This window comes from Podarcis liolepis (assembly GCF_965112155.1).
Source record: "Podarcis liolepis genome assembly, chromosome: 4".
Classification (NCBI taxonomy): domain Eukaryota; kingdom Metazoa; phylum Chordata; class Lepidosauria; order Squamata; family Lacertidae; genus Podarcis; species Podarcis liolepis.
In genome coordinates, this window is record NC_139558.1 from 66,815,021 (window position 1) to 66,841,250 (window position 26,230).

The following is a 26,230-nucleotide window of genomic DNA, read 5'->3' on the forward strand; positions in this document are numbered from 1 at the left end:
ATTTATAAGCCGCCCTTCATCCAGAGATCTCAGGGCAGTTGCCAAGATAAAAATACAGGAAAAAAGCACTAGATAGTTAAAACTAAAAGGTCATAGAATATTAATCACCGAAAGGACTGGTTGAAGTGGAACATTCTCACCTGGTGCCTAAAGATGTATAATGAAGGCACTAAATGAACCTTCCTGGGGAGAGCATTCCACAAATGGGGAGCCACGGCAGAAAAGACCCATTCTTGTGTTGCAGCTCTCCAGACCTCTTGTGGAGGAGGCACACAAAGAACGGCCTCAGATGATGGTCGCAGAGTCCAGGTCGGTTTATATGGGGAGAGGTGGTCCTTGAGGTATTGTGGTCCTCAGCCATTTTTCAGAGTTGTCACACAAAGGGCACGCCAAGGATAAAAATGAAGTGTCGCAGGCCATTACTACAACTTTGGTCTACCTAAGAAAATCCTGAGCCAGTGAGAATCAGTAATAGGAATAGAACTGTAAACCACAGGCAGCCTAGCAGGATGTCCTTCCCTCAGTCAACAGATTGTGAATGGGACAGAGCAAAGCTAAGTATAGGAAGCAGGTGAAAACTATCCTTATTCTTGGTTTTTGCACCAGACGGTGCCAGATTCACCTTCAACATCCAGATCTACCTCTTTCCTGTTCCTTCTGCACACTCTACCAGATGCAGCCTGGAAAAATCAGCTTCAGTCCCCTAAAGGACTCATCCCAGATGCTTATAATTGCTAACTGCCTCTTAGAGTTAATTGTTTAGATCGGTGAACTGTCTAAGACAATGGAATGACAGACCATACCAAAGCCTCAAAAGAGTTTCATGTCTCTATTTTGTATGGCACATCAACATAGCTAGAGACGTATATAAATTTATCTTACTTCTCGTTCACTGAGCCACAAACATTGATGCTTTCTATATACAAAGGGGCAAATACTGTAGTTCACTGAAAAATATCACTGGCAAATTGTTTAATCATAGAGTGACCATATCATGAAAAAAAAAAGTCCAGTAGCACCTTAGAGACCCAACTAAGCTTATATAGTCATACCTCGGGATGAATACGCTTCAGCTTAAATATTTTCGGGTTGCGCTCTATGGTGACCCGGAAGTAATGGAGCATTTTACTTCCAGGTTTCGCCGCTCACGCATGCACAGATGCCCAAAATGACGTCACGCGCATGTGCAGAAGCAGCGAAACATGACCCACGCACACGCAGACGCGCAGTCACATCTTACGTTCACTTCAGGATGCGAACGGGGCTCCGGAACAGATCCCGTTCACATCCAGAGGTACCACTGTACCCAGAACAAGTTTAGTTGGTCTCTAAGGTGCTAAGGGACTATTTACTTACTTACTTACTTACTTACTTACTTACTTACTTATTTATTTAGACTGCGTCAGACCAACACGGCTACCTACTAATATCATGAAAACTTTGGAATGGAAATGTGGATAAAATTGGGATTAAATAATACTGTGGAACTGTATAAGTTTCAGGTATTTGAATAGGAGACACTTTCAGGGTAACTCTTTATCTGTGCTCTTTTATCTTTTTTTAATGAATACTGTTGTATTCAGTTATGTTGGCTGCTGCTAAATTAATGTGTGCTGCAGAGGTCTGTAGAGATTGGTCTGATTTACAGCATCTTAGAATCCAGTTCATACAATGCAACTTGCTACAGTACTGGACAGGCCTCTAAAACATTTTCCAGCATCTTGGGACTGTGTAATATATAAGCATACCCTAGATATAGAATAAAGGGACCTTTCATCCTATAAATCAGCCAAGTCTCTTTCCAGTTTTATATACATGTATAATTCTTTGAACAATATATCATCAGGTCAACAGTCCCTGACCATACATCATATTAAATCATCATCATCTGGGGTGATGATAACGATGACAATGACACATTAGTATGTCATCAGCATATCTTGCTCATGAGATGTTTATGTTTATATTCTATAACCTATTCGGTGCTACTTTAACAATGTATTGTGGAACATTCTCATCAGAAAAGTAAAACTGAAATAGTACTTAGCATGAGAACAGAGATAAACAGACCTATGTAATGCTTTCTTTTCTTTTTTGATATGTGCTTTAGCCCTGGTTATTTCTCTTTCTTTTTATCTATTCAACTAAATAATTTACTATTACAATGATTTTTTTTAAAAAATAAAGAAAAAAATTATTTTATTTCACAACAGTCATGTTTCTGACTGTATGCCATTTATATGCCACCTTTCCCTTTCTTTGTGAAGGAATTGCCTTCCCTTCTAGGCATATTAGAGGCTGCAAGTGAATGGGACTAGCACAGATAAGGCAGGTGGCTGTAGTAAGAAGCCCTTAAAATATATCTGTCCTCAGCCATACAGAATGTACTGTAATGCATAGAACATATGGATTTTTTGTGGTTGGTAGGAGGGGTATTACAAAAATATATGATTTAGTAGCTGCTAGGAATGCACAGGGAAAACTTTTTGCACTGCTAAGAGAGCTTGCTGGATTTCAGAGGCTTGTGTGCCTGATTTTGTATCCCCATAATATCTGCTAAGCATGAATACTGCAAGGCTGTTTCTCCAAAGGCATCTGTCTCTTGCTCATGGGAAAAGAGCATAAGAACCTAAGATGAGCTTGCAGGATCAGGCTAATGGCCCATCTAACCAGGCCTCCTGTTCACACAGAGCATAGGTGCCACCTCACACTGAAGATTGTGGGTGCCTGCATTGAAGGGCTTAAACTTTGTCCACTGACTTTGTGGGGGCCCAGCCCCACAGATATATTATTGTCAGTGCCAAAGCACTCACGGCCCCCTGTCACAGAGGCTAACCACATACTTATGGGAAGCCTGCAAGCAGGACATGAGCACAATAGCACTTTTCCTCACCTGTGATTCCCAGCAAATGGTGTTGAGAGGCATAATGAATACCATAATACAGAGATTTTCAACCTTTTTGAGTCCTTGGCTCCCTTGACCAACTACATTCCTTTTGCGGCACCCCTGTGGGGCTCAGGAGCCCAGTTACGTCACCACTTGCCTGATGAGCTGGCAGCCTCTCACTCTTTTTTGAATATCCTCCCTTGTGGAGTGTTCCCTCAGCCTCCTCCCCTCTCCCCTCTCATTGGGCGTCCTCTGGGCAGCAGTTGCTGCAGCCCCTGGTCTCTGAGCTGCCCCCGCTGCCCCAAAGAGAGGTGCCTCCTCACACTGCCTCACAGGGACTTGGGACTTGTCTGTCCATTCCCAACAGCAAGGGCTGGTGGACTGACTGGCTGGGCTCCCTCGCCTGCTTGCTTGTTTACTCCAAGGCCACCTCAGCTCCTGACAGCCAGCACCTTCTGACCAGCCCCAGAGGCACCATTCACCACCTGAGCTTGTAGCCAGGGCTGTTGCAACAAACAGCTGTGCGAGCCTTTGGGAGGCAGAGATTCAAGAACGCATCAGAGGAGAGAGGGAAGGAAAAAAGGACAGAGGCCAGTGTCGCTAGTGGCACCCCTGACCATCATTCAAGCCACCCCAGTGTGCCACAGCACACTGGTTGAAAACCACTACCATAATAGACCCCAGTTCAGTGACTGAATATATGCTTTGCCTACAGAAGGCCCCAAGGTCAATGACATCTTGAGTTAAAAAGAACCTGGTAACAGGTGACAGGAATGACCCCTGCTGGAAACCTTAGAGAGTTTTTTTGTCAGGCAGTACTGGTCCGGATGGACAAATGATTATGGTCCATGACTGCAATTTTTATAGAAAAAGAGGTACTGGAACTCACCACGAACATCTCCCTTGTTCTATAAGAGAATGACAATGGTTCCCACCTGAGAGGTGCCGGAACTGAAGTCTGGCTGAAAAAACAGCCCTGGTCTATGATATGGTCATCTACATGTTTCCCTCCTCACTATATCCTCACAACATCCCAATGAGGTAGGTTGGGCTAAGAAAGAGTGCCTGGCCCAAGTTGACCTAGTGAGTTTCATGCCCAAGTGGGGATTTTAACCCTGATCTCCAGGTTCCAGCCCAACACATGTGGGATGCGCATTGTTGATCATTTAGTAGCTGCACTGGTTGCTTATTAGCTTTTGGATTGAGTGCAAGGTGTCAGACCTAAACATTTAAACCCTTCAGAACCTGGACCCTCTATTACCTTCCAGACTGGTTTGGATTTGGGATTAGATTCAGACTTTGCCATCTGTGGGTGAAAAGGCTTTTTATCCTGTGAACAGATTCTGCTGGCAGGGTGGGTGGTGGGAAATGTTTGCTGATTCCCTGCAGCACCAAATGCTACCTCCCACTCAGGGAATGCTCTTCCCAGCAGGCGTGACCTCTAGATCCAGCCTTTTGTTTTCAAAATGCTGTTGTGAGTTCCATGGATCATACAAAAGATGAGATAAAAATATTTCAGGATAAACAGAATTTTAAAATATTGAAATTCTTAAGGTTGCTATAGTAACCTTAATATCTAAAGAATTTGCATTCAGGAATTAAGTGTACGTTCCTTAAACACATTCACATAAAATTAAAGCATCCTATGAAAATTTTAGAATACAGTGGTACCTCGGGTTACAGACGCTTCAGGTTACAGGTGCTTCAGGTTACAGACTCCACTAACCCAGAAATAGTACCTTAGGTTAAGAAATTTGCTTCAGGATGAGAACAGAAATCGTGTGGTGGCAGTGGGAGGCCCCAAGTGGTACCTCAGGTTAAGAACAGTTTCAGGTTAAGAACAGACCTCTGGAATGAATTACCGTATTTTTTGCACCATAACACTCACTTTTTTCCTCCTAGAAAGTAAGGGGAAATGTCTGTGCGTGTTATGGAGGGAATGCCTACGGGTGGCGGAGGGGATCTGCTACAGTCGTGAGCAGAGGATCCATGGTTCCCCTTCCTTCCCTCCTCCGTGGCTCGCTTTGAAACAAAAAAGCGGGAGAAGAGCCGCTGAGTGGGGAGGAGAGAGGGACAGAGAGCCTGCTTCTTTAAAGGAGCAAAGCAGGAGAGGAGAGGAGCCGCTTACACGAGTGTAAGCGGCTACTGTCCAGTTGGTTCCTTTAAAGCAAGCAGGCTCTCTGTCCCCCTCTCCTCCCCACTCAGCTCGCTACATAGCAGCAAAGTTTTTCAGCTTGCTAAGCCAGGGATGAGCGGGGAGGAGGAAGAAAAGCAGAGCTTGCTTGCTTTAAAGGAGCAAAGCAGGAGAGGAGAGGAGCCTTCTCCCCTTATACCCCTCTTCTTCATTATTAGCAGCATCCTTCTCCACCCACCCCACGCCTGCTCTTTGTCTCTTGAGTGCTTTTCCTTCCCTCCCCACTTAAAACGTGGTTACAAAGCATGGATCCACATGGATCCTCAGGATTTTTGCATTGGGCTACTCCAAACTCACTGTCAGATCACATGTCTGTGGCCACAGCATGAACTACAAAAATCATACATCCACTGTTTCATTTAGAATATTTTTTTTCTTGTTTTCCTCCTCTAAAAACTATGTGCGTGTTATGGTCGGGTGCGTGTTATAGAGCGAAAAATACGGTAAGTTCTTAACCCGAGGTACCACTGTAAAAACATGTAATAATTATACATAGTTTCCCTTTCAATCTGAAACAGTCCCCAAATTGTCTAGTAGGGTTATTTCTTAGTTTTGCATGTTAATTGAACACTCAGCTAGATCAGCTTAAGCACTTCATTTTAGGTACAGGTTCACAGGAAGAAACCAATCACAATAGATGTTTACTAAGAAATACTGCTCCTAGCATTCAAATCTCATGTAAATAAAGTGTGTCCATCTGGCTAAATTGCATCCAAATTAGTTTGACTGTTGTCCTGGGGTACAAGCAATTGCTAGTGCTGGGATTATAGGAACATTCTGCCTAATAGTCCAAGCGCAGTTTCTGCGGGAAGTCTCTTCTGTGTACTGTAAAAGAAGCATATGCTCCCTCTTTCTCCTCCGTTCAGTAATCTCTGAAAATGCACTGGATATATTAAAAAGCAGACCCTCCAAATGTCCCTATTTTCCAGGGCCATCCCTGATTTAGAGAAGCCGTCCTGGTTTCTGATTTGATCCCAGAATGTCCTGCTTTTCCTTAAGAGGACCCTATTTTCATTGGAGAAATGTTGGAGGGTATGGAGTTATCTGACCCGAGCCGTCTCAAGGCAATTCTGTATAGGGAAGTTTTTTTTAATGTTATTTATATATGTTGGAAGCCGCCCAGAGTGACGAGAGCAACCCAGTAAGATGCGTGGGGTATAAATAGTAAAATTATTATGATGGAATGGGAGAAAGAATCAGTAGCCCATTCTAAATGGCTCCCCCCATTTCTTCCTTTCCTCCTCAGAATTGGTGCTTTTGCAATCTGACACTTCTTTCAGTTACTGGAGGCTGACAGAAAAAGGTCTCAAATTCAAAAAGCATTAAACTCTACCAGTGGCTGGAAAGGAGTGTACTTAGAGTGAACTCCTGAACCTTCCTTTTCAATTTGGCCTCTCAGGTTTACCTGCCCTGTGCCTGATGTCACAGTGTGGGTGTGACGTGGGACAAATAGGGAAGCCTGATGGGCCAAATTAGGCCCTCAGGTTGGAGGTTTCCCACTAGGTGAATAGAGCCCTACTTTTGCAGTGCCTGCATATGGCATACACATTCATGTAGATAATAAAGAGAAGGTAAGGCAAAGGGAATGTTTAGCTCTTTAGGAATTCTCACTTGCTCACACAAAGATAGAACTTCCGATCTGGTTGTCAAATAAAAGAACTTAGTGATTGGTAGGCTGTGGTTTCACTGTCAAGTAAATTAAAATGAACTACTGTTGCCTAGTAAAGGCAATTCTAGAATGAAGTATGAAAAGGCTGATTAATGTCGAGTGAGATGCATGGGAATACAAGCTTGTTTTTTATTACAACTTCTACAGCATTTTAAGGATTTTTAGGTGCATTTTTAGGTGCAGTGGATTCATTTTTTTATTCCCCGCACCTCAGGACAGCAGCCCCATGTGCTATATAAAATGCTACCCCCAGAGTAGCACCAAGCTATAACAGCAATTTATGGGCAGTGCAAGTGGTTGTTTTTGGAAGGTGGTGGAAAGTATTCAGAAGATCAGCTGGGCTTGCAAAGCTCACTGTCTTAATGTACAAAGCGTTTTGCACTTCTTATGCTGTACAGCTTCATTTCATCTCCGTGGTAACGTTAACATTTCCTGGGGACTGATGCTAAATACAGTGGCTTGCCAACAAGTATGGCAGAGAAGAATTTCAAATTCAAGTCATCTGGGGTCAATCCCAACACACATTCTCCTGTGCTATCCCAGCTCTCTTCACGGATATGAAGATGTAAGCACTAAAACCTATTCCCGTCAGTTATCCAAGCATTTCCACACAATACCCAAGTTGCTTAGAAATGGAAGACTATATGTAAAAATTTGCCATAAAATCTGCCTCTCTGTTGACTTTTTAGAATTATGTAATTATTTGCTGTGTTTACAATAAATTATATTGGCTGTCTGTGAGGAAGAGGACTGATTACTCGAATTATAGAGGGCATGGGATAAGGTTTTGTGATTAAAATGTTGTCCTTTTTCATAGTCAGTGGGTAAACTTCTCTAGGATCTCAAGGCTGCTTGATGATTTCATGTACCAAGTGAACAGCAGGCGCTGAACTGTTTGACTCTCCTTGCATCGTTTCTGTCAGTACCTCTGCTTTTGAACTGAACAGCACAGCATGTGCTACATTAGGCAAGGTACATCATGTATAGTTTTCACATCTGTGCATCTACGCGGGTGATGTTGTTAACAGTAACTGTGATTTTGGGGGAAAACAACACTGCTTTGACTAGGTATGAATTTATTTCTTTTGGGTTTTAATTTTCTTTAAAAGTTGCCCTCATAATGAGATAGAAATAGGTAACCTTCCCCCCTTTTCTTTTAAAGAAACTAATGTGGTGGTCAATGGGTCCTTATCGACAAAAATAAGACCACACAACTTTAATGTCTGAAACAAAGGAAGCAAAGATACATGGCCCAGATCCTCACAATTACTGACTGCATGCGTGTGTGCAGGTTCATGTGGAAATATCTGAACCTTCCCCCCTGGCTTTAGGTATTCCAAAATTGTGACGCACAAAAATGGAAAGAAAAGAAAACACCTTGGCCAATATCCCAGTTGTTTTAGCACCTCTTAAATGGGGGTCAATGTAAACAAACACAGCATTGCAAAGGAAAATCAAATGGCAATTTTGCAGTCTTGCACTTTTGAAGACCTCTTCTATCATAAATAATTCAAGGCTTTTAACAGGATGTGCTATTTCTGGGCACTTTCCGAAACAGAAGGATGCTCTATGGCTGGCTGTAACTACAAGAAATAGTAGACACTGGAATTTTTATCTATGGACTGTTAAAGAGCTATGGGTTGAAGCTTTCTTATTGACATTCATAGCATTCATACCAAATGTACCATGAGAAACCTTGAGTCTGGGAGAAAAATTCTGTTTTTGTATTGTTCTCAAAAGGCCCCTTCAATTAAATGAAACATTACAGAGAACACTGTTATAATTATTCCTCCCACGCTGTAAAGAACACAATCTTTTGTGTCAATAGCTATTTCTACATAGTATTTTCCATAACTATTGCTAATTAGAAAACAAAAGTTTCCGAAAGCTCTTTGAATAGCTGAATTTATTTTCTCCAATTGGCATTTTTAATCTTCACTGTGCGGTGGCCATGTATCTTACTTTACAGTGGACTGTCCCCTGTTTGAATGGCATTCATATATTCATATACCTCAGAGAATTTGGATTCATAATTTGATTCAATTTGCTGAAGGGGGTAAGAATGGGGAAACCTTGCACTACGAAGTAGGCAGGCTCTGAAATGTGACACACTCGGATTCAGCTTCTGTATGGATTAGCAAAGAAAATTAGGATGTGATCTTGTATTGATTCAGACCAATGACCTGTTGGTCCAGGGTTGTCTGCTCAGACTGGCAGTAGCCCTCCAGGGTCTTACCAGCCCTGCTATCTGAGAGCCGTTTTAACTGGAGATGCCAAGAATTGAAATCAGGACCCCTAACATGCTAACATTACAAAGTTCTAGCAGTGGATCATGGGCTCTCTCATTAACAAGACAATCGAAGAAGTGAATGAACATAGAGGGATGCTAGTCAGGAAGAGGGCAGGGCAGCACATGACTGGGATCGTGAACAATCACATATAACCCAGTTGGCTTCTGACACAATCTGTGCAGATGTTCAATCTGTATGCGCCATTGATGAAATAGGGTTCTTGCTGCCCCTACTGTCCCCATAGTGCACTCAGCTTGGTATCTGCATATCTTCCTACATGTGTAAAGCACACCTGGTATATACCACAAAGATAAGATGTGGATCATATAGGTTTTGGCCTATGTTCTTTGGCTTCTAACTGCACATAATCCATATGCAAATGTTGAGTCCAGTGCATGAATATCAGCAGTCTGACATGATTTGGACACCAGCCACCCACTGTGCACAAAATATGAACATCTGCAAAGGGCTTTTCTACCTCTTAAATGAGACATATTGGTTCCTATCTATAAAATCCAGGAAGTGGAGCTCAATAAATGTGCCCCTACTTGGTGCGAACAACAGTAGCAGACTGTGGGGAAAATATGTTGTTCTACACATAGTGTTTGTTCTTTTCTTTCTTTCCCCTCTAAAGAAGCTCTCTGGCTACTCAGCTTCTTTGTTCCCTGCCTTGCCACTACCCACTGACTGTGCCTTCTTTGATGCCAGCACATACACCAGAAAAACCTTCTCTTTTTCCTTCTCCCCTTTTCTGAAGCACCACAGATTCACCTGTTTGGTGCTAACTACTATAGTTTACTGTCTCACAGCAGCTATTCTTTCTGCTCCATCAAACTGCCTCTCCAATGAGTATTGCTTTCTGACAAAGTTATTTATATTGTATGCCTACTGCACATGAATAATTTCAGTTCTATTTTATATGCCTAATACTGTGCTGCTATTCTAAATGTTTGCTAATAGAATGAATAATACTAATACTAATAATAAAAAATACCCACTTGGAGGAAAAAGTGACAAAACAGATGCTGGCAAACTGATCAAAGGTTTTTGCATTTGACATTCAGATGACATTCAGCAGTACTGAACACCTACAGTCGCTTACAAGGGCTAAACAAGCAGAACAATGTCAGAAGTGGGGAGAGCGTGCTTGGAACACTCTCCCAGGCCAACTTGCTCTCAAAACTAAGAAATCTTTCCAGTGCATGGCATATAATCATCATAATAACCATTATCATCACAGTCTCTTTAGTCAGTTCTGAAGTTCTTGCAAATCATTGTTCTGTTGCCTAGTTTCTTTTCATACAAGGAACAGCACTAACAGCCATTTGCACTGTGTGGGTAAAAGGCGAACCCTACTGCTTTGATCAATGAAGTTGTATCCTAATATTTACTCATTATAGGCAATTATTGTTTTAGAAGGAAATAGAAAAATGAGCTTGAGTAAAATAATTGCTATCAAAAATGTCACCTGAAAATAGCTCCAATGCATCCACTCTCAGTAGGTTCTAATTGTAAATTGTAAACTGTTTCAAATATTGTATTTTAATATTGTAACCCCCTTGGGAACTTAAGAGTGAAGAGCGGGTAATAAATAACAACAACAACACTAAAACTAGAGGTGACTAGGTGTGTGGGTAGCTTTCCTCCCTAGTGTTCATACACAAGAGGCTACAAGTCTGTGTAGAGGAATGAGGAAATATAGCTCCTTAACCATCTCCATTCTGCCTTTTTCTGTGCAAAACATTCCCTCTCTAAGCTGTGTTTCTCCCCATAGGGAAAATGATACAGATACAGTACTGTATCTTTTATTTGCTAAAAATTGTTATTACAACTGTATCTCTTTCCCATTTTGTGGCACAGAATAAATTCCCCCCCTGTTCAATCAGTAAAATGTGGCTTCTTGATAAATTCTAATTTTTAGAATACAAGATAAATAAGTCAGCAACTTCATATGACTAATGTCTGCTTGAATGCTTCAAAACAGATGTGTAAGACCTCTTAACTGACAATATGAAAACTGCAGTAGTTCTGAGTGAATAAACAGTGGGAACATCATGGACACCTATAGACCTGTGGCAATACTTTGTTCTGGATTGCTGTAGCTTTGGAAAACTTTGTAATTGTTTTCGTTTCATATTGTATCGTATTATGGAAAAACAGGAATGCCTATTATGTTACTGATACCACAATGTTTTCTTTGTTAATGCTGCTTTAATTATTTTTACTTATCTTCTCCAATGACCCATCTGCCCTCACAGTTATTGATTTGGCACCTTTGTTATGATAAAACAAAGGTGGGAGGAAATCTTCAGATCTGAAGATTATGAATAATCCATGCTGCCCACAGAAGCCCTCCTGAAGAAAATGGATGTGGCACAATCAGGTTGATTTCCTCTAGAACAGGGGTCAGCAAACTGTTTCAGCAGGAGGCCGGTCCACTGTCCCTCAGACCTTGTGGAGGGGCGAACTATATTTTCAGGGGGAAATGAACGAATTCCTATGCCCCACAAATAACCCAGAGATGCATTTTAAATAAAAGCACACATTCTACTCATGTAAAAACATGCTGATTCCCGGGCTGTTCGCGGGCCAGATTTAGAAGGTGATTGGGCCAGATCTGGCCCCTGGGCCTTAGTTTGCCTACCCATGCTCTAGAACATTAGCACAGTGTTCCTTCCTTCTTGTTATTACTTTTTTTAAACTGAGTTAGCAATGTGGGCTGCATTCCTGTAGCACTTCTTACTTGGGACTAAGTTTCGGGACTTCAGAGTAAACATGTACAGTACAGTCTTGCACTGTTATAAATCTATTTCACCATTGCTTGTCATTTAGTATCACTAAGGGTATATTGCCACTTTGCAGGTAAGATTCACCTTCCATTGTGTGGGCAGGATGGTCCCTCTCCTTACCTGGCTAATCCCCTGGCAACGCCTCTCCAGGCTGGATAGGGCGATTGGCTGAGGTAGGCGGAGACCTCCAGGTATCCAGCCTGGGGAGGATGAAGCCAGCCTGAACTACCAGAAGTCGCACTGGAATCTGGGGGGTTGTGCGCGACCACGCAAAGGGCACCCCCATTTGATGTGGGAGTGGTAATTACTGAGGTACTTCATTCAAGCAGCTGATTCATAGGTATGCCAATCTTAACAACAACTATGAGTTGCAAATAAAGAAGCATTCTACCACCCCTCCCTGTCCTTACCGTACATGTTGTTCTGGGTTGTTCTCTTTAGCCCCTGAAAGTCAATGGGGGGGGGGGCATAAAGGGCACACAGAGGAGGAGATGAAGTCTTTGCTTGGGCTTACACTGACAAGACTCATTAGTTGAAATCATCCCTTGGATCTTGAGACTGCAGTCACCCATATACTGATAACCAAATAACCAACTATAGTTTCTTTTATATAAGCATAATCCTAATATTATACATTATAGGAACTAACATTTTCACTGAAATTGTCCTGTTTGGGACATGCATACTAAATAGGATTTATTTTCCCATGATATAAAGCAAATATGCAACCTTACTATTAGAAAAGATACTGTAAATTATTCTGCTTATCAAAGTCCTTACGAAACAACTTATTTTCCTTGTACTGCATAAGAAATATGTTAATTTTTCATCTTCTAATGATGACTGGAATGTACAATCAGCAGGAAAGTAATCTGCTTTTTTCTTTTTTAAAAAATACAAACCTCATGTATTAACTTAATGGATTCCAACTATTTATTTCAAGGAGCAAGCAGTAAGCCTTTTAAATACTTTATGAGGAGGATTCTTCCTTGAGCCATTGCTTTTGGTAGCACCCATTTACAAAAGGCTTTAAGAAGGAGCTTTGTATGCACAGCATCCATTACTTTTATTTAATAATTTACGAGGAACACAAGGATAAGATTTCACTCTCTTTTTCTATTGTTAGCTATTTTTGGTAATGATATTACACAGTGAGGCATTTCCTACTTTTTAGCCATTGCTATTATGAGCAACTTTTAATTTGCAGAGGGACATGGGTTCAATCCCCAGCATCTCCAGGTAGGGCTGTGAGAGACCCCTGTCTGAAACCATGGAGATCTACAGCCAGCCGGTGTGAGCAATACTCAGCTGGATGGATTAATAATTTGATTTGGTAAAAGGCAGCATCCTGTTCTTAATCTGAAGACATAAAATATAGAGTTCATTTTATTAAGCATATGTAGCGGAGAACGAATATCACACACACACACACACACACACGTGTTCAAGGGGCTATTCCTACCAAGAGGAAAGTCAATTTATACTTGAAATATTGCCAGGCCACAGTACAAAATAATAAATCTATTGTAACTGCTTCTGCTAATAACTTACACTGCTGTAATTGATACTAAAAACAACACTAATAACTGTGTCAGTTTTAAGAACAATGTATAATGCAATAGTGAAGATTCCCTCCCCCCAGTCTCTCATATGTTACCTAGACTCACCTACTTTTATATTTAATGAAATACAAGTTAGGACCCATACATCAGTTTGGGATGTCCAGTACCTGCAAACACACACAGCTGTGCTCTGGGTGGGGCTCTGAAGGCTCAGGGTTCCTGGCACATAGTGCTAGAACAACATCCTTGCACCCGGCTTTCCTTTTGATGTAGCAGTTTACTGTACAACGCCTCTCACCCCACACCTTTGTTTTGACTTTCACCAGTTTCTGGACTTTGCCTCTGTTGCCCTTGTGTTTTGACTTTTGAATGCCACCAGATGTAGCTTTTTGTCTTGCCTCAGTAGACTTGAAACTGAAGCAGCACAAGGAGTTGTTCCAGCGATTATCAAATACAGTTTTAAAATGTCCCTTCTATTCTCAATTTACCTCCTCTATAATAAAATTTCTTCTATTCATGGAAACATGGGGAATGCAATTCTTTTTTCAGAAGCAATGCTGAGGTGTTGGGGCACAATGATAGATTATATGTCAATATTATCAGCAGAAAAAGCTGTGATAATCCACCTCAGGGAGTTTGGTTTTTTAATACGATCTTCTCTGTTAATGCATAATCTGCTGAAATGCTTCTTAAATTGACACATATATCTCAGATCCAATTCAAATATTAACTCCAGAAGAGGTTAGATGATAGTGCTCCATAGGAAGGGATAGTGGGAGGGAAATGTTTTTAATCTTTTGACCCCATGGAATGCCCATATTGTGTGAAAAATTCACACCTATTGACCATATTGCAGATATGAAAATAGTGAAGAGCTTTCCCCTCAGTGAGAGGAAAGATCCATGTAGTAAGCATTACAAATGTTGTAGTGGACTCACCTTCATACAGTGCAGGGACCTTCATGAGTGAGTAATAATCAAAAGGGAAGAACATGTCAAATAACTCAAGCCCCTGCTATGATGAATTACCATCACCACAACTATTGTAGCCAGCCTGCTTCACATCAACAAACACAATCCAGGCATTTAGCAACGATGTACAAAAAGGAGCAATAATTTTAATGCCTTGATGAAGGTTTAGGAAACCTTGTAAAGGGCTTTGGAGTAGTGTGAACTGGCCCTGCCTCTGAAGTGCCTGCTGCTGTGCCCCTAGCTGGTCATGGATATAGCACCTGTGTGCATGCATGAACACAGTGGCATATGGTTCTTCTATGTGATGGGAATCATGGCAGGGGCAGACCTTCGTAATGCAACGCCACATGCAAGGTAAAAATTGGATGCCCTCTAGCAGGGGTGCCAACTTGAATAAAATATTGTGGGGGCCCAGAAAAGCCCGACCCCACATAACTGATCACATGATGCAGTGCACACACACCATTTGAATGGGAATGCCCAGCAACTTTGTGGGGGCCGAGTTCCCTCAAATATACTATTGTAGGGGCAGAAGCCCCCACAGCCCCTAAGAGTTGGCTCCTATGCCTCCTAGTCCTCGTGCTGGCTTTCCAAAGCAGGGTAAGGGAGGTGCCGGGCTTTGGGAAGGAGGTGGAAGTGTCATTCAGCCCTTCTGCCTCCTTTCCAAAGCTGGACAAGCACTTTACTAGGCTTTGGGAAGGAAATGGGAAGACACCCCCTTGGCCCCCACACCCAGTATGGGGGGACCCGTTGCATTGACCTAAATCTGCCTCTGATAATGGGCCAGTCAGGAACACTCTCACGTAGGAGGACTACAGTCATATGACCCTTCCTCATGGTCACCAAATATGTGAGCTGGTGGTCATACTCAGTGGGGCCAGGGTGACTAGCCCACATGAGCTCTCCTCATGTCTAGTTTGAACATCTTGAACCTTCCCCATCCACTTTATCTATCAAAATACTTGTCAATTAAATTAGGAAGCCTTTTAACAAAAGTTGCAGAGGGTATACAATAACAGTACAAAACCCCCCACAAAATAAAGAGTGACCATCTTCAGATTACAGTGATACCTCGGGTTACATACGCTTCAGGTTACAGACTCCGCTAACCCAGAAATATTACCTCGGGTTAAGAACTTTGCTTCAGGATGAGAATAGAAATCATGCAGCAGCAGTGCAGCGGCAGCAGGAGGCCCCATTAGCTAAAGTGGTGCTTCAGGTTAAGAACAGTTTCAGGTTAAGTACGGACCTCTGGAACTAATTAAGTACTTAACCCGAAGTACCACTGTATCAGAAACAAGAGCCAATCCATGAAAAACACATACATATTAGAAAACAAAGCTGAGTCCTTGACAAGTCCTTCAGGCTCTAATTAGTTGGAAAAGTAGTATCCTTTCCCCCTGCCTCATTTTCAAGTGCATTCATTTCAAAGTGACTTCTATTAACAAATGAACTTAAGGGTTAGGTCAGTACAGGGTTTTTAAAGTTCCTAGGCTCACTCATTTATTGATCTGTATTGAAATAAAGGTATTCATTTAAGGCAATCAAGCAAAGAAAGCTATTTTGGGCAAATGATTGGGCTGGTTGACTAACTCCCTGATTTTGCCCTCAGTTCTGACTAAATTCAGCAATATAATTGTGTCCAGAGAATACTTAAAGTGAAATATATAAATCAGATGACTTCCAATACAATAGCCAATCAGCTCATCAAATATATAAGGAATGAGTTTACAAAAAAGAAAAAGAAGAAAATGATTATTTTGAAAAGTGCAAGTTTGTCAGAAATTCTTTAAAAAGCTAAAGCACCACATAGCACAATATCAGACAATTATGGCTAATTGTTGAACACTATTGTATTTCCTGATGATCACTGCTTTTATATAAAAAACTCCACAACCCTCTACTTGTATACAAAACCTAATTTACACAGCAAGATGTAAATTATGCATTTTTCAAAAGAGGCAAAGACAATGTTAGACGACAGCTAACAGTTGTTATGTATTATAATACAATTCCAGTGCAGCCACAGAGGGGCAGTCAAAGGCAATGAATGTCATCCATTCCAAGATACCAGAAAGACAAAGTTCAGAGCAAAAATTTTTTTTAGCCCACACAGGTTTCCTGCTGAGACTAGTACACACTTTGTTTCAGTATCTACAAAGTCAAATCGGTTATATCTGTGGAAGATTTGTCTGAAACAAATAGATCTAAACCTGTTGGCCACAATTCAACAGAGAGCTAGGCATACTTTAGCCCACGGATTGTGTAAGCTGAGCAGAAAGCAAGCTGGAAGCTGGACATAGAAACAGGCTTGATCTGTGTGGGATCCTAAATTGTGATTAATAGAGCAGCAAGTTTTGTTGGGCACCTCCGTCTTGTGTTCAGGTTATATATATTTGTAAATAAAACCATATATCCTAAAGACACCACAGTCTACACTGACCTTCATTCCAAGGAAGCTGAACCCTGGGCAAGCACCATAAACCCTTGTATCCTCTCACTGCTCAGAGATCGGGGTAGCATGCAACAATATTAAACACTCACAAAATAATAGAAATAAAAAATTCACAGGAGCAGAAAGAGCAACTATTTCCTCCAACCTCAACATGCCAAAATAAAAAGAGACGTTTTCAACTGATGTCAAAAGGACATCAACAAGAGGGGCAAATATATACCGTATTTGACCAGAGGGAGTTCCATGGTCAAGTTCCATAGTCATCATTGAGAAGGCCCTACAACATGCCACTACAGAATGCACAGTGGTTACAAACGGAACTATCAGCATGGCCTCCCTGACAAATGTCAGGGTATGGACCAGCTGATACTGGGAGAGGCACTCCTTCAGGTACCAGGGACCCAAGCTGTGTAGGGCTTTCTGCACCACGACTCAGCCTGGCAGCAAAGAAGCCAGCTGATCCACTTCTCCCAGGAGTGGTTTATCACACTCTTAGCTCTGTCAACAAGTAACTAGGAAGCTACATTCTGCACAAGCTACAACCTCTGGATCATATTAGTTTTATTATTTATTAAATTTCTATCCTGCCCTTTACAGGTTTACAAGATAAAAACACAAGAATACTTAATGTAGTAACAAACAAAAACAACAAGCACCTTCACTGGCAGCCCTCCTTGAGAGTGAATTGCAGTGGTCTAAATGGCTGGTTACCAGAGTGTATAGCATTGTTACAAGGATATTTTGGTGTAGGAAAGGCTTTAGCCAGCAAACTACCCACAGCTTGAAATACGTACTTCTTGTCATTGAGGCTACCTGAGCCTTCAAAGACAATGCCGACTGAAGCAGCACCTCCTGGCTATGAACCTGTTCCTTTAGGAGGAATACAACCCCATTCAGAATTGGCTGCCTCACCAACTCCGAGACCCAGGAACCACCCACCAATAGTGCTTCCATCTTGTAAGGATTCAGCCTCAGCTTATTGGCCTTATTTACTCCATTACTTTCTCTGGGCACGGGTCCAGCACCTGAACAGCCTGTCTTGATTCAGATGGAATGTAGAGATAGCGTTTTGTTCAATCATGGAATATGGGTACAGCAGAAAGAGGGAGTAATTATTTCTCTTACCTTAAAATTCAAGATAGCTGTGAGATAGCATCCCACAGTGATTTAAAAGTAAAAATAAAAATGCAAGGCTAGTAATATCATGTTTGTTAACTAATATATTAATCTGTATGCTAACATCCATAGCTTTTAATTTATTTCTATGTGTGGAAATCATGTCATCGTCATACATCTCCGTAAGGCCATGTTTAATTTTATTCAGTGATTCAGATTTTGGTCAATTAATCATTTTCTGGGAAACTTATATTTACCCACCTGCTTGGTAAGCCAGTTGTAATTGTTAAACAATTATTTATTTTTCTCTATTGGGCTCTGGTGACAATCTCTATTATCTCTGCATGTGTCTTGGCCTGTGGGACAGAACTCTGTGAAGATAATCACTAAAATATTGACTTACTCTGCATTATGAATTAGCATATACATTTCTCATAATTCAGCTCTATATAAAATATAGATTCTAATTTTGCTCTATAAATCTTAATAGCAGGAACAATTATTCTGCTGCTGTTTTTGTTTTTTAAATTATTCCTATGGTCAGTTTGCTTTCAGTGTTACCAGCATGCTTACTATGTTTCTAATTGATCATATGCATTTACTACCTCATCAATATTGGTGTGCCAGTATTACTTATTTTTAGATATCCCCTGACCCAAAGAAAGTTTGCAGGTATCAGTTACTAGATCAGGAATCAAGGATTTAAACTACCGGTAAATGTGTCCCATTGCCTCAGCTTCAATTCACCATTGCCATGCATCCCGATTTGCATTCCAGCACAACTAGTCATACAAAACAACAGGTGTGGTGATCTCCAGGTTAATTAAATTATTAATCTTTATGGTTTTCTGTGTGTTCTCATTTTTATTATTTAATGTGGGACTGAACTGCGTAGATCCAGGTACTTGGTCAAACATATATGTGGAGGGACTTTAGTGTGAACGGCAAGCATAAGCTAGAAGAAGGTCAACAGCAATAAGAAAAATGATTGCAGATGTTTGATATTGGTGATCAGTTTACACTATAAGTTCTGCATGTCATTTTAGTATGCAACCCTATCAAAGGACACATACACACTACAATTTTAAAACACATCCAAAGCATGTTTTTCCTTTCAAAGAATTCTCGTATTTAAGGGTTTCTGGGAATCGTAACTCTGTGAGGGGTAAACTACAGTGCCCAGAATTATTTGAAGGAAATAATGTGCTTTAAAATAATGTGGAAAATTTGGAAAACTCAGCAGTGGCCAGAGGATTGGAGAAGATCAGTCTATATCCCAATCCCAAAGAAGGGCAGTGCCAAGGAATGCTCCAACTACCGTACAATTGCACTCATTTCACACGCTAGCAAGGTTATGCTTAAAATTCTACAAGGCAGGCTTAAGCAGTATGTGGACCGAGAACTCCCAGAAGTGCAAGCTGGATTTCGAAGGGGCAGAGGAACCAGAGACCAAATTGCAAACATGTGCTGGATTATGGAGAAAGCTAGAGAGTTCCAGAAAGACATCTACTTCTGCTTCATTGACTATGCAAAAGCCTTTGACTGTGTCGACCACAGCAAACTATGGCAAGTTCTTAAAGAAATGGGAGTGCCTGATCACCTCATCTGTCTGCTGAGAAATCTCTATGTGGGACAAGAAGCTACAGTTAGAACTGGATATGGAACAACTGATTGGTTCAAAATTGGGAAAGGAGTGCGGCAAGGCTGTATATTGTCTCCCTGCTTATTTAACTTATATGCAGAATTCATCATGCGAAAGGTAGTTAAAGCCATGGTCTTCCCAGTAGTAATGTATGGAAGTGAGAGCTGGACCATAAAGAAGGCTGATCGCCGAACAATTGATGCTTTTGAATTATGGTGCTGGAGGAGACTCTTGAGAGTCCCATGGACTGCAAGAAAATCAAACCTCTCCATTCTGAAGGAAATCAGCCCTGAGTGCTCACTGGAAGGACAGATCGTGAAGCTGAGGCTCCAATACTTTGGCCACCTCATGAGAAGAGAAGACTCCCTGGAAAAGACCCTGATGTTGGGAAAGATTGAGGACACAAGGAGAAGGGGACGACAGAGGATGAGATGGTTGGACAGTGTTCTCGAAGCTACAAACATGAGTCTGACCAAACTGCGGGAGGCAGTGGAAGACAGGAGTGCCTGGTGTGATCTGGTCCATGGGGTCACGAAGAGTCGGACACGACTAAACGACTAAACAACAACAACATAGTGCATACACAGCAAAAGACTAATTGGTTTGGTGTTCTATACATGCGGCATATGCTTGCAAAAGCAGTTCTGGCAGTGACTATATTAGTATTTATATATTCAAGCCAAAATTTTATAGAATGCTAGACAGGAAGGGTAATAATGAACATTATTCTAAATTACTATAAGTTCATCACAATAAAAATTAGTGACAGGTAAACCCAGCCTTGGAGATCATTCTGCTGCATCACAGCTGCAATCCTATACACATTTACCTGGAAGTAAGTCCCACTTACTTCGTGCTCTGGTTCATGGGGTCACGAAGAGTCAGACACGACTAAACGACTAAATAACAAAAGTCCCACTGAACTCAAAGGAGCTTACTAGAGTAAACATGAATAGGATTGTACTGCATATTACATTTTCAATGCGGCAGGAAAAGACCCAGTACAGAATCTATATGCAAGGGTGTCAAATCTGTGGCCTTGCAGATGTTGCTGATCAAAACTTGAATCATCTGTGGTCGCTAGCCATGCTTCTGGGATTGATACTAGTTGTAATTCAGAAACATCTGGAAGGCCACATATTAGCCACCCCGGCTTTATAAAAAGACTAGCTGGGTAATCAGGCTAGTTGGAAAAGAAAAGGGAACATCTCATTAATGCTCACATACAGCACACTGAAATGATGGATTTGTAAACATGTTAATCTCCTGTTAACATAAAACTGTCATTCTGAATACTTAGATGCAGCATGTGGTAGATTGTACATTGAATTAACAAGCTTGCAAGAAAGTGCAACTGAGCCTTTGACAATGATCCAGTAGTGGCTGTTAAGTACTGATAGGAGAAATCAGGATTGCTCCCCCAAAAGCCAATTTTGGCACTTGTTCTAATGGGAATCATCAACATATGGCAGGGTAGTGGGTATGTATGAGCAACTTCTATTCTGCATGCCATATAATAGGCTACAACTATATTCCCAATTCACAGATCCTTCTCTACTTTTTCAAGAATCACGTGAATCAGACTATGTGTTTACCACGACATGACATGCTATGTCATGCATTTGGGAGGAAACACATATAGATAATTTGGATAAGATACTGTATGCAAATTTAATTTTTAAAAAAGCAAAAGAAATGTTTGCTGCATTATTGCACCAGAGAACACCAAGTTTGGTGACAATGTGAACCAGCCATTATTCATCTTCTTTGTAGATGGAACAAACACTGTGACAGAGGAAATTAATCTACTTCTTAGAATGCTGGAATTTTGATAAACCATGAAAGGTTCAAGAACTTATATTCTCTATGTATTGATAAGAATTTCTTTCTGTTCATAAAATAGACATGTCACTGTGTTTGTGGCTGTTGTCCTGGCAACTTCCAGTATACATTAACAGTGTTTTGATGGGGGAAAACATATTCGTCAGTTATCTTGGATGTTTCCTTATCCATTCCTGACACACAAGTGCCACAGGTAAAATGTTACTAGCTTGTAAGTCTTTCTCTTTTGTTTTAATATTCTAAAACAAGTCTTGCCTTCAGTGACATCAGGCAGAGAATTATCTCTTATTTCCATAAAACTCAATATGAGGTCCATAAACACTTTCTGGTTTCTAAAGAAACAGAATAAATATTAGGAGTTAACCCACCAAATGGAGCCAATGTGTATGGAAATATGACTAGAAAGATAGGCTACATCCAAGTCCTTCCTTTCTTAGTTCTCAACTGGGCTATCTTGCATCACGTCTCCTTCCTTAGATATCTGCTTTCTCTATGGTTGTTATCTTTTATTCTGCATTGGCTCCTACGGCTTTAGAAACAGCATGACGGGGGAAATGTAACAGATGAAGTTTTTCCAGTTTCTGCATCTCTATGCTGGGAAAAGTTGCCTTTCAGGTAGCTTTTTAAAGGCATGCAGCAGCCTTTTTAAAAAACACGCCACAACACACACACCCTAATGGCAGTGCTTTAAATCAAGCACTTTCTAACCTGCTCCGGAACTCTTATTAGATTAAAAACAAGTTCATAGGTTGTAATAAGCAAAAATTATGGCTTGAGAGATCTTGTGCAGTTTTTTAAAAAAATGAGAAGTTATGATTACTTTCTAATTTTACACTGCTTACATGTGATTAGACCTCTTCTGTGAGCAGATATTTGTATTTATTATAACTGAACAGGCTCTAAGGAGTTTGAAGAATGTGTGGTTGATGCAAAGCATTTAAAAACACAGCACTTGCTGCATGGCCAATATTGCAATTTAGAGGCTGCAGTTTCCAAAAACAAATAGTGTGGATTGATGATGAGAGTGACTATTAATCCACTAGTTGATTGGGCATTTGGGGGAGGTGACTTACAGGTAAGAGTTCTCCAAACACAAAGTGTGTACACACGCAGGCATAGAATGCATTCGCTGCCTTCCACAGGCAATTATTTTTGGACAGTGTAGACATAGTTGTCTTCATAGTGTTGGTATATTGTTCTTTTGCTGTTTAGAAAGCGCCTTTTGGTAGAACAGTTCTAAACCATCTTACATTTTACAATGTATTCGGCAGTGCCTCTTGCCTTGCCTGGAAACTTGAGAGTGCCTTCTCTGGGAACCTCCTGTTCCCTGCATGCCCAGGGCAGGCAGACCCTGAGCATATCCTACCACAAGTGCCTTGCAATAACTAGCCATGGGTAGCACCAGAACAGGCAGCCTTAAAGTGCCTTGCCAAAAGAAAAGAGGCATGTAGTCATGTTGCCCCTTCATACCTATATTGCCTAAAAAGGTTCCCCATTGATTTCAACGGAATCCAGATCAGATCTGAGTGCACAACAGGCATGCAGCTCTGTGTTCTCTATTGAAGTAAAATACAAAGCCCCTGAAGGTTGGGAGAGCTGTGTAAAAGTACACAGACTACATGCCTATAAGGGACAGGTAAATTCCCTATACTGCTGTATTCAGTTATACATTTATCCCATAGAAATGAGCAAGGCTTCAGAATCTAAAACATAGGGTTACAGAGCACCTTGAAATATACTGTTACAAAGGCGACACGCCAATCCCCAACGTCACCTGAGCAGTAGCAAGATTCTAGTGGGGTTCCAGGCACTCATCCTGGGGTCATGTTTCCGCAGAGAATCAAGATGAGGTGGAGGCTGTTGTGGCTTTACAAAATATGATTTATTCACATATTTTATTTACACCTGGATTTATATGGAGGGAGTTCAGATCTTACAGCATAGTCAGAGAGGCTTGTTCCCCACAGCAGTGCAGCCCTCAAGTCCAAGGCATCTCTCCAGCCTCCCTTCAGCCAGTCTGTCAAGATGGTTCTGGTCTTCTCTTTCCCTCCACACCCCTGCTTGGATCTGCCCAGGCTCAAGGATTCCTCATGGATGTTGGTCATCAACACCTTTTGACACGTTAATGCCTCTATCCCAGGTGAGGCCCTGGCCTAGAAAGGAAGCTTAGCCTGTATTTTTCCAGTGGCCTGGAATCTTCCCTTTAATACTCCAAATATTACATAGATTCTGACAGTCATTAATTTCTTGGGTTTAGGGGGTTTCCCTCCCCCAAACTTATATCACCATGACCATTCTTGGTACTATAGTTCTAACAAAACAAATGAAATTTTCATACACAGTATAGGTATGGATTATAAACCTAGTTGCAGAGTGTTTGGGAATGCTAAAGTGAGTTTCCATTAAGATGCATTCATGACCTAGACTAGTTTTCTACAGTACTGCATGCCTTCATATAAAAAAATGAAGGAACAACATTACATAAGTTATTAGGTAATATTCCAACAAACAGAATCAAGGTGAATCGGAGGGAAAATTTGAATTACCAAACTAATGCATGAACGACATCGTGCTCAGGTAATTCCTTATTTCCAAATTTAAAAGATATCTGAAATAAACCTAATCATGCCTAAATAATGGAAGCACAAGCGTTTCACTGCTTTGTTATTGTGGTGACTCTAGGATATGAAATAATAATATCTAGATAGTAAGTTTATGTAGTTCAAAAATAAAATTCCAATTATCACAGATAAATTCAGGTTACGGGGAACTCTGGCCCTAGAAAATGAAAAGAGCAAAATAAAATTGGCTGGATGGGAGTAGGGACCTTCTTCGGATGTACTTTCGTGATAAAGAAAATGGCATTTGAAATATCCCATTTTGCAGTAAAGATAACAAGTCACAAACATAGCTTAATACAAGAAGCATCCAATCTAAACATTATCGAGACAGAAGTTAAGAATTACTGTAAAAAGAAAATGAGAAATACAAATCTTGCATCAATTGTCTTTTTGTATTAGAAATAAAAAAGAAACTTACACTTGTTGTATAAGCTGCTTCAGGGTCATCCTCTAATACCCGCGATAATCCAAAATCAGAGACTTTACACATGAGATTACTGTTGACCAAAATATTCCGAGCTGCCAAGTCTCTATGTACATAGCCCATATCTGAGAGGTATTTCATGCCAGAAGCAATTCCACGTAGCATGCCAACTAGCTGGATAACTGTGAAGTGGCCATCATGCTTCTGCAAGGAAGGTAGATTGTCAGCTCCAAGAACATTTACATTTTCAAGTTTAACTCAACTTTCTTCAGTTTACATTGGCAAATGCCTAACCACAATTTGCTAATCCAGGCACACCTCCCCATATATCGTATATACTCAAGTATAAGCTGACTTTTTCAGAACATTTTTTATGCTGAAAAAGCGCCCCCCCCGGCTTATACTCTGCCGCCTTTGCCTCTGTCGTCGTCGGAACGAGCAGCCCAAAAGCAGCTCTTTCGGGCTGCTTGTTCTTCCTCCGCCGCTGCCGCCAGGTTTGTGGTGTGGTGAACCGGCTTATACTCAAGTCAATACGTTTTCCCAGTTTTTTGTGGTAAAATTAGGTGCCTCAGCTTATATTCGGGTTGGCTTATACTCTAGTATATACGGTAATTTATTTAATTATCCCCATTGGCTTTTGGGTCTTTGACCTTTTTTCACATTTGTAGCATTTCCCACAGTGGAGTGCCACCACTGAGGTGGCCCTTTCTCTGGTACCTACTTCCTACACCTAAAATGGTGGCAGTACCTTCAGTAGGCCCTCCATTCATGTTTGGGTAGGTACATATGGAAACAGTCTTACAAGAACTGTGGTCCTAAACCGTGAAGGACTTACATCACCATTTCACTGTAATTCCCCTAGCCTTCACAGTTGTCTGATGTGAAGTTGTCTTTTTAGAGCCAGACAATGGACCAATGCACAATATTTACTGCTCAATGTCTAGCAACCAGTTCCAAAGTAATGATAGACATATCTGTTATATAAACAAGCTCTTACAAATTACACTACTATGTCTGTCAAATAAGATTGTGGTAACACATGAATGAAAATGCTATGTGCTAAATTAGTAGCTATCTCTTGCCTAATCCTGTGACAACAATCTTTAATTAAAGATGAATACTGAGGAAATTAGAGGAAAAAATCCTAAGAATAGATACACTCTTCTCCAAGGTTAGCTACTTAGAATGTCTCTATGGAAATAATGTAGAAAAGATAACCCAAATAAGAAATATTAGCTCTTCATATTACTAATCCATTTTTGGACAGAAAAGTCCTGGCTCAAGAATTGCCTTCAAAAGTACTTGAAATAAAATCATGACTTTAAGATTGGATAATCAGCAAAAAAAATATATGTTTATATCCTTTTGCCTCCAAACCCACAATCTTATGCAGGCCACTTAACACATTACAGCAACAGATGGCAATGGGTTTTTTTTAAAACTACTGGTTTAAAAATTTAAGTAACAGGTGTACATATATGTAAGCCTGGCACAATACTCTGCATTTTCTAATTTTTAGATGCAGTTAATTTTATATTTTATAATATTACAAAAAATGCTTTAAGAAATAGTCTGGGGTTGCTAGCATTGGGAAGCGACAGAACCTTTACTGAAGTTGTTCTAGCACAGGCTTCCTCAACCTCGGCCCTCCAGCTGTTTTTGGCCTACAACTCCCATGATCCCTAGCTAGCAGGACCAGTGGTCAGGGATGATGGGAATTGTAGTCCCAAAACATTTGGAGGGCTGAGGTTGAGGAAGCCTCTTCTA

General features: G+C 40.9%; 1 protein-coding gene across 5 annotated transcripts in view; it reads right to left on the reverse strand.

The window, feature by feature from the left end:
• Positions 1 to 26,230, reverse strand: part of EPHA6 (EPH receptor A6) — a 343,972-nt gene that overhangs the window by 9,473 nt on the left and 308,269 nt on the right. For all 5 annotated transcript variants that reach the window (XM_083498568.1, XM_083498569.1, XM_083498570.1 and 2 more), the window contains one exon: positions 24,458 to 24,667. In XM_083498568.1, the coding sequence (XP_083354694.1) occupies positions 24,458 to 24,667 (210 nt within the window). The remainder of the gene's footprint in view (positions 1 to 24,457; positions 24,668 to 26,230) is intronic.